The sequence below is a fragment of the Podarcis muralis genome, chromosome 1, assembly GCF_964188315.1.
Source record: "Podarcis muralis chromosome 1, rPodMur119.hap1.1, whole genome shotgun sequence".
Taxonomy (NCBI): Eukaryota; Metazoa; Chordata; class Lepidosauria; order Squamata; family Lacertidae; genus Podarcis; species Podarcis muralis.
The window spans coordinates 81,425,416-81,440,531 of NC_135655.1; the positions used below are offsets into that span (position 1 = coordinate 81,425,416).

General features: G+C 42.5%; 1 protein-coding gene across 1 annotated transcript; it reads left to right on the plus strand.

Annotated features, from left to right (window-relative positions):
- The first annotated feature begins 294 nt into the window (after positions 1-294).
- On the plus strand, positions 295-14,826 carry LPXN (leupaxin). The gene is made up of 9 exons (XM_077932907.1): positions 295-514; positions 3,120-3,289; positions 4,964-5,019; positions 6,687-6,789; positions 7,417-7,584; positions 7,938-8,111; positions 9,042-9,123; positions 11,871-12,019; positions 13,600-14,826. Exons 1-9 carry the CDS (start codon positions 502-504, stop codon positions 13,864-13,866), a joined length of 1,182 nt encoding a protein of 393 aa, XP_077789033.1. The 5' UTR covers positions 295-501; the 3' UTR covers positions 13,867-14,826.
- The last annotated feature ends 290 nt before the right edge of the window (positions 14,827-15,116 follow it).

The following is a 15,116-nucleotide window of genomic DNA, read 5'->3' on the forward strand; positions in this document are numbered from 1 at the left end:
AGCCCTGTGTTTTCCAAAGATGTGGTGGAAAATGTCAGGGTATAACTGATGCCTTCTACTTTTCAGCACCTGTTAAGTGTTAACCTCAGTTATTAACTTATTCCAAGGCTGGTCATTATCCTATTCTGAAGAGATTCATGGGGTATGTTACAATCTGCCTGATGCAACAGGGCACACACCAAATCTACAGGAAAGATCTCACAAAACAGCCACGTCAGATTTGCATAAGCTTGGATTGCTGTCTCTTCCTGTTCAGCTATGTTGAGTACATTTTTTAGCTGCGCAAAATGTGACTCGCAGGGGGGAAAGAACCGTTCAGCTTCTAAAGAAAGGAAGTACAGCTAGAGAGAGGAACTGAAAAAGTCTGCATGAATTACGGTCCCACTCACTCACCATCTTGTTCATTTCCCCTTCAGTTCCAAGACCCAACAAACCTGTCTCTGTGTTGGGGATCCTTTGAGCTCTCTTGCAGAGAGAAGACCCCGTATGCGAATATAGGCAATGGATGATTTCGGTAAGTAACTCTTTCACATTATACCAAAACAGTAAGGACTGACATGGTGCGGAAAGCACAAGAAGATTGCACAATATTTCATCTTTTCTTTTATGGGGGGCGAGAGAACAGGGAGAATTGAAGATGTGAAGAGATTGAACACCGACTGTTGAGATGACACAGTTCCATCTGGGAGAGGCTTTGTGCCTCTAACATTCACAGCTGCATGACAGGCAAGAATTCAGCAGGTACAGCTTTTTCCATAACAAGAAAAAATAAGGTGAAGTAAAAAGAGCTGCAGATGTTGAATTTCTACCTCTCGGACAGCTGTTAAAAGCACAAAGACTTTCTTTACAGAAAAGCACCAGCCTTATTTGGGTCACTGGTGTTCCAGAAGGAAGAGCTCAAGTTAGGACAGAGGAACTTGAATAAATTTGAGGAATGGAGAACCAAAGATCCACACCATACCTTTAAATCTCATTCAAAGCACATTTAAAACCCACGATTTCTCCCAAGAATCCTGGGAACTGTAGTTCATTAAGGGTGCTGGGAGTTGTAGCTCTGTGAGGGGAAAACTTTATCCACAGAGATGGAAGAAGCTTGTCCTTGTTAGTTTCCAATATATGGCATTTACAAAAGGTGATACATTAGAAAGATAATGATTGGTAAGGCAGTAGAAAGAAGAGGAATGGTTAGAGAAAACTGTGGTTGCAAATGACATCTGAACCAATTTATATGGAAAACAGGGGAGAACATTTTAAAGAAATTATTAGCAGTTTTAAATTCTAAAATATTCTAGAATATTCTAGATTGTGCTGGATACATGCAGAAAGGATATCTTTCTCTTTCACTGTGGTCTCACATTTAATTCTATCATCCTGCCCTTCCCTACCTCACTTCCTTTTTTGCATCAGAGCTACTACCATAAATGGGTAATCCTGTTTGTGTGTCTGTGCGCGCGCACATACAATAAAAGCCACAAATCAATGTGGTGGGTCAGAGAGATGCATCATAATGTAATGAACAATAAAACAGAATTAAGCACAACCAATTACAAGTTACTTAATAAACTTGGTTGTTGACCCTTAAAATGGCATAACTACCAAGTTTAGCTCAGCCTGTAATTTGTCTAGGTTTGATTTTCCATCATAACAATTTTTAATTTCAGTTTGCACTGAAGTTGGCCATAATGAAAAATACGTGCGTAAAAATGAGATAATTGAACCATTCAGGCTTCTGCAATAATATATTGCCTGTTGAACTTGTGGAATATGGTTCATGCCTTTAAAAGGTGGCAACTTTTGTCCTTTATTTGACATTCCTTTGTGTTATTTGAATCTAACTGGATGTAAGTTTGAGGTCTTTGTTAGGCCACATGACAACTATCTTTCCTTTCCGCGAGAAGAGGTATCTGAACAACAACTTTGTGGCTCTCACTTTTCTGATTTTGGACACTTCATTTCATGAGAGAGAAAAGCCACCGGATATTATAACTCCATCTTTTAAAGGTGAAATTATGTGTCATGTACAACACACTAAAGGTCAACGGAGGAAGCAGAAATTAGGGCAAGGAGAAAGGCTATTGAAAGCTCCTCCCACAGATGAGACAATTGTGCTTCCTGAGAGCAAGGTATGTGGTAGAGGAAGCCAGCAAGTATTAATAGCTCTCTTTGAAGGTGCACCTAGGACAGAAGATGTACTGAATTGGGCTGGGCACCATATAAATAGGTGACTTGCATAGCCCAAGAGTGTCTGTGAGACAACTGTATGCAAGTCAGCACAAGAGAGATGCAAGGCAAAGAAAGAGAACACATATACTGATTTATCAAACTTCTGTTTCAAGCTGTTCCACAAGTTCAAGACAAGAGGCACCCAGGGCCAAATCCACACCTTACATTTAAAGCACTATTATACCACATTAACAGTCATTGCTTCCCCCAAAGAATCCTGGAAACTATAGTTCATTAAGGATTATGAAAGTTGTTAGAAGGCCCCCATTCTCCTCTTGGCACACTCAGCTACAGATCCCAGGATGCTTTGGGGGTACCATGGCTCTCAAACTTAATCCGTTCCGGAAATCCATTCCAAAACAAAGCATTCCAAAACCAAGGAGCGCTTTCCCATAGAAAGTAATGCAAAATGGATTAATCCATTCCAGACTTTTAAAAACAACCTCTAAAACAGCAATTTAACAGGAATTTTAATATCTAACAAGACTATTGATCCATAAAACAATGTACTGCAGCCACACAATCAATCAATCAATCAATAGCTGAACTGGGTTCCACATAGTCACAAAAACAAAACAAAAAAGCCACAAAAGCAAAAATGCAAAATAAATAGCAAAACCAGGCAGACCTCAGCGTAGCACTCAAATCAGAAGCTTAACACTCAAAACGGAGCCCATTTGGCTTCCAAAAAAGGTTTGCAAAATGGAACATTTACTTCTGGGTTTGCAGTGTTTGGGTTCCAAGTTGTTTGAGTACCAAGGCGTTTGAGAATCAAGGTACCACTGCACCAATGCTTTAAATGTATGGTGTGGATGTTGGCAGTGGGCATGATAGGGGCAGGAAGAGAGGATGAACGATGGGAATGGCAAAATTTAAACTATAATCGTTTTGTTTAGATGCTTTGTTGGCAGAACTGGAACAAGCCTCAGCAAGTTTAACTGTGAGTGATCCAGTAACGTCAAAGGGCTACTTTCTTCTGGAACGTGACAACAAGGAGAAACCAGCTGCGGCGGCAGCAGAGACCAGTGTCATCCAGAAGAAGAAACCAGTTGCTCCAGCCAAGAAGGTATTCTCCTTAAGCTGTTTACCTTCTTAGCAAGTTGCAGGTTAATTCAGCTTTTCAAGATGAATTACACTGGGGTGACTACACTTTGGGGGGCTTTGGGAGACATCCCCAGCTTCCAAGCCCTCCAAGTGCCAAATGCCAGTGATAGGCATGGTCACCCCACAACAGACATGTACACCACACACACACCAGAGCACACACAGCCAGCAACACACTCAGAAACACCCAGATCCAGATGCATGCACACACCTACACACACAGATGCGCGCAAAGGATGCAGATCGCTCCCTCTCCCACCTCACCAGATTGATCCTCTGGTCAGCAGGGTGAAGGAGCAATCTCCGTCCTGATCCTGGCGCTGGGATGGGTGGAGAGGTTTCAGTTTCTCTGCTCATCCCAGGGCCAGGGTGAGGATGCAGATCCTCCTTCACTCTGCTTACCAGATAATTGATCTGATTGCGGTGAGTGGAGGAGAGGGAGTGATCTGTATCGCGGTCTTGCATGAATCATCTAGGAAGGGCTTCCCAAATGTTGCAGAAATGACCCTTCATAAGGAGTATCAGAGAATCAGTTCAGCAGTTTGTTTGTTTGTTTGTTTGTTTGTTTGTTTTCCCTGCACTCCCAGAGTACAGGGAGTCTTGGGGAGGCACACACACACACACAGCTTAACAGGCTGGATATGGCTTGCAGGTCACAGGGGAACCACATGACAGCTTGTGTCCCCAGCAGACAATCCATTCCAGTTATTGGCTTAATCCACCACATTGCCGCCATTTTTCACCTAGTCCAGAGTTTGGGTAAAAGCACTTTGTCTTTTATATGGTTGGAGAAAACAAATCACAAAATGTGGCTAACCCATAAAAAGTCCATTAAGTTGCAAAACACAGACTAAAGACCTGCCTGACGACCTCAGAAAACTGAACCCCTTTCAGCAAATCAGCTACATTTGTAGAGTCAAAGTCAAAGTTTATTTCTTGGTGCAACCATCCTGGTCATTTCAGTCAAAAAGGAAATCAAACTATACATGACAACTTCATCACCCCTGACCATGGGCCATGCTGGCTTGGGCTGTTGGGAGTTGGAGTCTAACAACATCAGGAAAGCCACATTTTCCACACCCTGGGGTTTAAGGACCACAGGTAGAAGCCTGGGAAAGACCTCTGCCCCTAGTTCTGGAGACCTGCTCACTGAGCTATAGTGGTCTTGAGAAGCCTTTGGCTTTGGCTTGATTCAGTTTACAGCAGCTCCTCAAACTGCATATATCCTTTCACACATGAGACTTCCCAATCTGGAGACAGTTGCATAGCATAGTTGCCCCGATCCTATGCTGTGATGATCCAGTTGTCTGCTTTTCTCTCCTCTGTGTTTTGAATATAATTGAATACTTTCCAGCAGTAACAGGAGATAAGGGCAGTCAATAGGTATGGGATAAAATATATTTGAGATCTGGTCCAAAGTCTTCTAAAATAGGAGCTAGCTTCACACTGTGAGATGGCAATTTAACTATAAAGCAGCTCAAAAGAAACAGAGGAGAGTAACAATTTCTGGTGGTTCTTTGCTTTTCAGAACTGGTTGATACAGGGTAACAGCCAATATTGGAGAGGAGCATATGATTGGTGGATTTGAGGGGAGACAGTGTCCTTTTTGTATATCTTCTGTTGTGTATATTACCAGGTGCCACCAGCACATGATGTTCAACGCTATGAAGAAGATGCAGACCATATTTACAGGTAAATGAACGCTGAATCAGGAAGGCAGGTTACACGGCTCACTTGTGCTGCATGTTTGTTTGCTTTTTTTTTTTTAAGAGAAGCCTTCCACAGATAATGGATCAAAACTGTACGGCATGTAAACTTTTGCTCTCTTAATGCTTAGTTAGCACTGCATCAAAGGCTACCAGAAATGGTCACTGGTAAAAGGCAAGCTTATCTCCATTCATATGCATACATATGCATCTATACCATACCACAACCCCAGAAGTAAGTTTTATAACTGTTGAATGGCTTCAAGGAGCTTGCTTCCCCACTATCTGCCAGAAAGAACAATCTGTCAGTTGCCCTGGGGCTGAGAGCTGAAGGAAAGCACACTTTGGCTCCACCCATTGTGTTGGGTCTGAGGAGAAGCTTGTGCATCTCATATACGTTCTTAACACAAAAGGGGGGAACCAAACAGAGAGGCCTGTCTGTTCATATAGTCCTTTTATCATTCTTATTCCAGAGCTTTAAATGTCCCAATCGGTGATATAAACTTTTTTGAAACTCTTGAACGTTAATAAGGACAGGTTGATTCATTTAAGCATAGCATGATTATTTTTCAGAATAGGGAACTGTGCCATCATTTTAAGCAGAAGGAACATTCTTTCGTACTACTCATATGCTTGATTTTACATGCATTGTGTGTCAGGGGTACCTGGGCTGGAAATTATCCCCATTTCCAAGAACCCTCAAGCAAATCACAAAGTATAATTTTTGGACTCCAAAGAAGGTGAAAATTCCTCTTGAAAAAACTCAACTCAGCTTATTAGCTATAATTCACATATAATCTTGCCTGTAGTTAACTAGATAATGGTATCAGGCTGGCTTCAGGTCAAGGGTATCCAGCATGGGCAATGGCCAGGGATGAAGAGAGTTGTAGTTCAACAACAAGAGGCTACCATGTTGGCTACCCCCCTGCTTTAGATGTATGAATTTAGTGAAGAAGGTGAGGGATGAGATTAGATTTGTTGCAACTTGACCTTCTTTCATATGTTTGGATGTATATAGGGGTGGGGAGAGATGAACCATGCTATACGTGGTCAGTGTGATTTATCCCAGGTGGACTAAGACACCCCACCCCCACTGGCAGCATGCCTTGAGAAATGGAGGCAATCAGTGGGAGGGCAGATACTGCTGCCATATGGCTTTCCTGAATCAGATACAGTACATGGAACTGATGCACCAGTTGCGGAATGAGGATGTGGGAGAGTTTTTCGTTAAAAGGATCTCAGGCACATTGTAGCAGCAGTGAGTAGCTTCCTGGTATGTGGATTATTGTTGCTTACCGGGAAGCAGAAGGTCAAAGTGATGGGGAGGTCAGTGTGGTGCAAATGCACTAGCAGACCCAATTTAGTGCTCCTGCTGGTGCATTTGCTATGTGCCAACCTTCCTGTCCTTCCACATCTCCTGGTAAGTAACGATGGCCCACCTGCTAGGAAGCTAGTGTAGTGACTCTACCCCCACCCAGTGATCCATTTCTGCCTTCTAAGTTTTTGAGGTTGGTAGCAGTTAAGGAGTAGCCAGGGTTGGGGTCTATGTGTGAACATGCATGATGGACAAAGGGAACATGGTTCATTGTAGAATTTTAATAACGTCCTTCCTCCTTTCCTTCAGTCATAAATTTGGCTTTCTATTCCCTCTAGCAAAGTGCAAACTCCACAGCCAGTGCTCTCTTCGTCTTCATTCACCACACCTGCTCAACAGTTGGATGAACTTTTGGCTTGCTTGGGAACAATCCAGGACCAGGTGAGTCACAGACCTGGCTGACCCTCTGCAGGAGAAACAACAGCAGTTTCTGGGAAATGATAGTGAAGCCCCAAGACTGTAGGAATGCTTAATGTTTTTTGTGGTTATTGTATTAGCCATAGAAAATTAAAAGCAGAAGTTACATTCCCATCTCCAGCTTAGGCAGAAGAAAAACTAAGGCAGAAGACAGGCTGCAATAAAAATTAACAGAAGGTGTAGGTTGTGCGGGGAGAGGGGACACTTCTGTGGGACAAGATAGAAAAGGTTCATGCATGGTGATCCAGGAAAAGCTTTGTAGAATAAGTGAGATTTAGGAGTTTTAAGTGGAGAGAGAGAGGAAACTTGAGTAATACAGAAGATGAGAGTATTTTTTATGTATAGGGAGGAAGATTTGTGGCACTGTTAAAATTCACCATGTTGAGTATATCTATCTATCTCCTCTTTTGCTGTTAAGTATTATTTGCTTGTTTTACTGTGCTTGATGTGTTATCACTTTATTTTTTCCATTGTTAACCACTTTTGAGTTATTGATAAGAAATGTGGAGGGTTGTTTTTTTAAAAAATAAAAAAGTAAATAGAAATAAATGAATGAAAAAGTGAAAGCCCAAATCATTTGCTTTTCTGCAGATCTCAGATGGGAAGGAAGGTCCTGAGAAGCCATCACCAGCCAAACAGAATACCATTGACAACCTAGACAGCATGTTGCAGGGCCTGACACATGATATGCAGGACCTTGGTGTTGCCACTGTGGCCAAGGGCCACTGTGCTTCCTGCCACAAACTCATCGTTGGAAAGGTAGGAGAGGGAGAGAGAGAGAGAGAGAGAATCGACCTCTCCGGTAGTTTTCAGCCCCACTGGGTTAGAGGTTTGTTATGAACAACCAATGGTTTGTCACATATCTGCTTTGTGAAGTGTTTGGTTTGCCTCAGATAGAAGGAAGGGATTTCTTCTCCTGCAGTTTGGTCATTTAATGTCTGCCACATATTGCTGAGGGTCCTGCCCTCTCAACCCAAAGTGGTCCTGTGGTGCACTGAGCAATGTGGGGCTTGTTGATTAGAAACATGGACCCATGACAAACGTCTGAGAGACATCCTGTTGGAAAGGGACGTGTGCCTCTAAACTCTCCTCTTGGGCTTGCTGGTTTCTAGGTAATTACAGCGCTGGGAAAGACGTGGCACCCTGAACACTTCACCTGTGCCCATTGTGGAAAGGAAGTGAGCTCTATCCCCTTCTATGAGCGGGACAGCAAGGCCTACTGCCCTGAAGACTACCACGATCTCTTCTCTCCTCACTGCGCTTACTGTGCTGCACCGATCAAGGAGGTACGTCATGTTAGCCTCACCTTCTGACTGCTATTGCTCCCTTTGATTTGACTCGATTATTGACTTTCTGTATCATTTAATGTATTAAAGAATATCTCTAAGCGGTGTACAAAAAACTGAAGCACCAACAGACAACTCAAACAAAATATTGCAAAAATACAGAGTTACATATAAAAATTTTACATCAAAACACCACACACACACACACACACACACACACACACACACTTCTACTGGCACACCCTCCCTCTCAGCCTCTGGGTCCTCACCCAGGGTCCAAACAAACTCTTGGCCCACCTACAAAAGTCTCACATCAAGAAGAGTTTCTGGAAACAGCAGACATCACCCTAGTCTCTCACTCTAGACTTGTTTCTTTGGGCAGGCCCAAGGTGGATAGTACTTCCTCAGGCTGTGTCCAACTCAGCTGTACTCTCTGCACCCAGTTCCAGGTTTGTTGAGTTTCCAGGGGGTGATTTCTTTCATCAATGAAGAACATACAAATAGGAACTTAATGATCAAGTGAACAGTATTTGGGGAGCTGTAGAGTTCTATACCACCCAATGGCCCCCCAAGGTGTGTAGGGGGGGTTATTGTTTTTGTTTGCTATTATGCTATGCATTTTTGTGTTTTAATACTATAAACCGTAATACTGTGATTCTCAAATGAAGAACAGTATGGAAATTTTAGTAGTAGTAGTAGTAGTAGTAGTAGTAGTAGTAGTAGTAGTAGTAGTAGGGGCCCCTCCACTCACATCTCTTTCTTCACCCTCTCTCTCCTCCTCCAGCTGCTTTGAGAGAAGGTTCTGATTCAGAGCAAGAGCAAGTTGAGAGTTTATCCAATCTGCCTTACTCTCCCTGCCCCCACCTTCCTTTGCCCTTTTAACCATCAGTGTTGAAATCCCACGACCATTTCTTCTCCTTTTCTTTGCAGAAAATCCTCACAGCCATGGATCGCACCTGGCACCCAGAGCATTTCTTCTGCGCTCACTGTGGGAAAGTGTTTGGCAATGATGGTACGTCTTCTTCATCTCCCTCAGCCCCTGACCCTTCCCTCAGCTATTCCATGCTTGCTTGCACTGTAAAAATCCACACAATTTTTGCCTTTTCAATCTTCACTTGCTGCTCCCTGCCATTTGAAACCTCCCTTTCCCACCCTACCTTCTTTTTCAGCCAGACTAAAATCTGCTAAATCGCAATTGTTTTCTGCAAAATCCTAACTACTCTTCACCAGGGAACAATTCTCGTTGAGCTCAGAGGGACTTGCTTCTGAGTAAACATGCTTAGGATTGCATTGTGTAGCATTTTGGTATCAGGGAGGCCGGAGTACTCTTTCCACAGAGCTGACAAGACGATTCTCTGACATCCTGCAGCTGCCTGTCATACCAATGCATACATTCAAAAGTATGTTATATTTGGGGAAATTGCTTGGAAGACTGTGTTTGTTTGACAGAATTGTATTAAAAATGTGTATATTGGAAGAAGTGCACACTAAAATATTGATGGAATTAACTTAAGGTGGGAAACAGAGAAATCAAAATTGGCAGATTTGTTTGTCCCCACTCTAAAGCATTTTCATTCACATTGATCTCAATGGGAGAGGTATGCTTTACTGTCCCACTGAAACCAATGAGGCAAGTTAAGTGCTTAATTTTGATTGAATCATCCCCCTGGTATTTAGTATAAGTACTAAAGCCTCTTAGTGTGACCCCGGAAGCCTGGCTAAAAGCAGAAGCAACTCAGTCACCTCTTCAGGGCTGTTAAACTAAGGCATTGAGATGACCAGAAAGTTTATGGAATTATTGTAACTCTTTCAAAAAGACCTGAAGCTGTGAAAACACTGTTGGTTCAAGATGTGGGCATGCTTAGAGGAGACTATTGAAATCAGTGGGACAAATGAGTCAGAAGTAAGTCTGGATCCAATGCAGTACATAGAAGTCACCCATAATGTGCTCAACTTGACCTGACATGAGAACCAGCCAGGATTCATGAGTGACAACTTGTTTGCTAAAACACGCATCACTCTTTCTAAGTTGTGATCTGTAAGAGACTGTTTTGGGAATTCTATAGTGACTCGGAGTCACTATGGTATCAGCATTCTACCAAAGCATCACAGTTCTCATTGAAAGCTTGTGTCTGTGTCCTAGGAGGAAGTCAGTGCATTGTGACTTATTATTTCCTTCTCTGAATAACCATCAGAAAAGCGTAAACACACTTGTGCTCACTGTGGGACTTTTGATCACAGACTGGCTCTGATGTGCTCCCAGGAGCCCAGCTCCAGTAATTGGCCCCCAAGTGGGTTAACTGAGCACATAGTGCTCAAGTCCCCAGACTGCTAATTATAACTAGAGCGCAGAAAGTTTTGTGGGTGAATTTAGAGTCTGACTCGTCCCTGAACTCTGTGGATTGGTTCCTTTTGCCAGCTCATGGCAACCATTCTTTGCCATTGGAGTGGCTTCTCCTGAAAACACCCCAGTGTTATTGCTTCACGCTATTAGAAGCAACTTTGAGAAATGTGCTAGCGTTGCAACAGTTTCTTAATCCTTGGTGTGACGATGGCTCAGCTTCCGTTGCTTCCTTTGAGCAATTATGGATTGATGAGCTGTAAGCATTTTAGGGGAACTGTCACTGCAAGAGTTTAGCAAAGCATTGTGTGATCCTATTGTTGCGACTGGCCTATGACTGTACCAGATTATTCTTAGAATCGGTATGGATTAGTGCAGTTTAGCTGGCCAGCAGCACGAACAGCCCAATCTGCTTGGATGAGTTGTTGCATTTTTGTTTTTGGGAGGAAAAGAGCAGCCTGCCTAGAACCTGAGTACTCTAATTTCCCAATAATTAACATGCTTTAGTTGTGAAAAATATATTTGAGCCCAGGTGGACCGCTTAGAGTTTTCTGCTGAAATGTGGAGTGATCTATTAAGTAAATAAACAATATGTTCCCAAGACAAACCATGAACCAGGCAGATCAGTTGAAGGAATCTCGATCACAAGGACCTGTTGAGTACTTAATGTTCCCAAGGGAGGCACCCCGGGGAGTAAAACACCCAAAGTAAACTAGACATGGCTTACTGGGCCCATGCAGAAAAACCATTCGGCAGAAGCTGATCACATTCAGCCTTTTGATGTTGATTTGACTGGAAGGTAGTGGGTCAAAATCCCAACGAAGGCAAGAATAAGATCATGGGCAGAATTCATGTAACAGACCCATTTGTGGTAGGGCTTCCACTTGTGCAGTGGGGCTTCTCCTTCTCTCCCACCCCCAGCCCCCTGAAATTGGCTTGGGGAACCCCCAAAACAGCACCAGAGGGAGGAAGATTGTTCCATCTGATATGGTTATATACTTGCACAGATGGATTGTTTGTAATAGTGTGATGCTGAATTCCACCCCCTTGGCTCCACATTCGTGTGAAAGGGAGCCACCTACAAGGCTGATTCTGACTACTGAGAAGACAGGCAGAGAAAGGCTGAGAGGATCAAAGAGCAGCTGACCACCTTTTTGCAGTGAAGGAGGGACGCTTATTTTCTCGAGGGGTTCTGAGAAGGGACACTTATCTGCTAAAGAGAGAGGAGATAATAATAGATAAACATTGGTTGGGTGATGTCGAATCTTCACCGGTGGGATGGGAGACCCCCAGAAAAGCAAGTGGGACAAGCAGATATGATTGTGCTGATGGAATAATCTTATTGCTACATTGAATACAAACCATGGTATGCTGTTCCTCTTCTCTAAAAGCTCTGTCTCCCCATACTTACTCTACAGGTTTCCAAGAGAAGGATGGGAAGCCATATTGCCAAAAGGATTTCATGGCCCTTTTTTCTTCCAAGTGCAAAGGCTGTGACAAGCCTGTGATGAATCAGTATCTGTCAGCACTGAATGCTGTCTGGCACCCTGAGTGCTTTGTGTGTGGGGTAAGTAAATCCAGAATAGCCTGCTCCAGTTAGAGGTCATTCTGGGTTGCTGGGCGGAAAACCTATATACGCCACGAAACTTGTATTGAGGAGGTTGCTAACAGAACCAAGAATTATGAAGTCCAGACAGAGTTCAGATAGGATTTAGCTGCAATCCTGCACACAGTTAGGTTGCTTAAATCTCCAAAACATGATTCATTCCTTTGTTTGAAAAAATGTATATTGCTCCTCACTGAATTTGATTCCAGGGCAGGTAACAAAATTAAAATATCAATAAAACAATAAATCTCCAAAATAAAAACAAATAAGCAATGACTTTAATGGGTTTTAAAAGCTGGTGTGCAGGACGACAGCCCTTTCCCAAATAGAAAACTGTCAAAGCTCTTTGAACTGCAAAGTTCAGGTTTTATTCTTCATGAAATTTTTATTAAGATTTTCTTAATAAGATTTTCTCAGGATTAAGACAGTGAAATTACAACTACAGAAAATACAAATCAAATAAGTAAAAGACAGAGTTCTCTCTTAAAAGTAATTCTTGGCCCTTACCACACACAGAGGACAGTAGCTTATTCCAACCCTCACCTGGAATATTTCCTTTCTCCTCCTATACTCTCACCCTGGGAGACTAACATTTGCTGTCTCTCATCCAGGGTCCTCCATCAACCCATATATCACCCCCATGAGTATACAATCTCTGGACCTTAATAAGGGCCCTATACATAGGACTCTAAAGAGAGAAGAAAAAGAAGAAAAACAAAGGAGAAACAGAAAACAAAAAGAAAGGGACAACAGAAAGAAAGAAAAGAAAAATAGAGAAGAGTAAATTAAAAAAGTCAAAAGAAATAGAAAAACATTCTACAGGAAAAACAAAGTTCAGATTTTAAAAACCAAATCGTGAAAACAAAAACTTGATTTGCAGAATTTAAATACTAGTTGCATACTGTAACACCCCCCCACACACCTGAACTGCCAGATTCCTAAGCATCCTTCAAGTGATTCCTGGTCCATGCCTCTAGCCCCACCCACAGACTTCCATGTGTTGGTGCAGACATCCTCACTACAGATACCTGTGCATGAGCAGCTGCTTCTTTGTGTGAAGGCTTCTTCAGTGCAGGCATCTGTGGATGTCCATAAGTGGGGCCACCACTAGGCTCCATTGCCAGGAGCAGGGCCTGCAGTGCATGCCTACTCCCTGCTTATCACAATTCATATGTGAAGGGGGATCTGGTTTCAGATCAAAATGTTTCTATTTTAAAACTTCATTTTTCAATTTTAAAATTTCATTTTTCAAAAATAATAACAAAGGAACAAGAGCAGAATTATTTTTGATGGGGAAACTGCAAATTCTGACAAATGTGGACTCTATAAAGCACTAAATATAAACTACAAAGCTGAAAAATTGATTTAAAGCAAGAACCAAAACACAAACGTGAAGAACTTATTTCAAAACAGTAGCTGACTGGTGATGGTCATGATAACTCTATCCAGACTCTGTACAGTATGCTGACTGGCTTGTTCTTATGTAAATCCCAGAAATAGTTATTTTCTGATGCCCTAACACAGGCTTCCTCTGCTTTCAGGACTGTTTTTGCAGCTTTCAAGATGGTTCCTTCTTTGAATTAAACGGACGTCCCTATTGTGAGCTTCACTACCACCACCACCAGGGAACAGTGTGCTTTGGTTGTGGGAAGCCCATTGTGGGGCGCTGTGTCAGTGCCATGGGGCACAAGTTCCACCCGGAGCACTTTGTCTGTGCCTTTTGCCTCACCCAGTTGCACAATGGCATCTTCCAGGAGCAGAATGGCAAGACCTACTGCCACACCTGCTTCAACAAACTCTTTGTCTGACCGGAAGCTGCAGGGAGCATATTTCTTCTCTCAGGCCTTTGCATGAGAAACAGGCAAGGGCAAAAACGATTTTGAGGGACAAAGGCTGCAATCCTGTGCCCACTTACTTGAGAGGGAGTTCCACTGAACATAATAGGACTTACTCCTGGGTAAAGAAGCATAGGATTAAGCTGTAAGAAATGCAGTGATGGAAATATGCTGTTGCAGCAATATCCATCAATGCACCTAACAGCTTCAACACACCCAGATCCTCAACTGCGAGGCAATTGCTCTACTCCACTGTGTTTCAAACAACTTTTGCCAGCTTACAGTAGTTTATCAGAAACAGTAGCCTCTAAGTAATATTGTCTCTTCATCCCGTATCCTTTCCTGCTGGCAATAGCAAGTATTTTATTTACTCATTGAAAAAAATATCCATCTACACAAAACATATTACATTGATATGTGTTGTTTACTATGCAATCCTATGCATGCCTATTCAGAAGTAAGTTGCACTTGGATTTACTCCAAGGTAAATGTGTATATGTTTGTACCCAGGCAAACCAATCCTATTCACTAATTGTGTCAGATAAGGGAGATACACACTAGAGGAGAGCAACAACCATACCCTCCTCCCAAAGCCCACTGCACAGGGACTGTGCCAGCAGCAATGCCCACATGCCACCCAAAGAGGTGTGATGGTGGTGAATATCATATAGTTGTGCATTACACATTTGCGCTTTTGACTGGCAGGAGTACCATGCACAGGCAAACTTGGCTGCCCCCATTTTGCTAACCTGCTGAATCTCACACATGTGTTCAAGCTCTCTTTCGCCAATTCATTAGAATAGCTTCCTATCTTAGAATACTCCCCATGTTTTTCAAGGACACTGTGCTGGATGCCTAGATATTTTCAACATGTTCTTTGTAACTGAACAGGTAGCATGCATTGAAAAATAAACATCACTTTTCTATTGGTTATATGAGTGCTTCTTTGCGTTCCAGGACTGTCTTTGGTACAGTTTAGTTCTTGTGTGTATCACATAGGGATCATGGTTGCTTCAAGTGAGGATTTGAATAAGGGATGGGGGGGAATTTATTTCAATTCATATTTGAAGTTGAAGCTGCCTAATTCACACTTTGTGAATTGCTATGCAAACTTAAACCTAGTCATCCTTCAGAATTCATGCGTCACTAAATATTGCAATGCAGTTCTCCAGCCAAGGAATGTGTATAAAAATGCATATATTACAGAAAACAGCATACAGAAA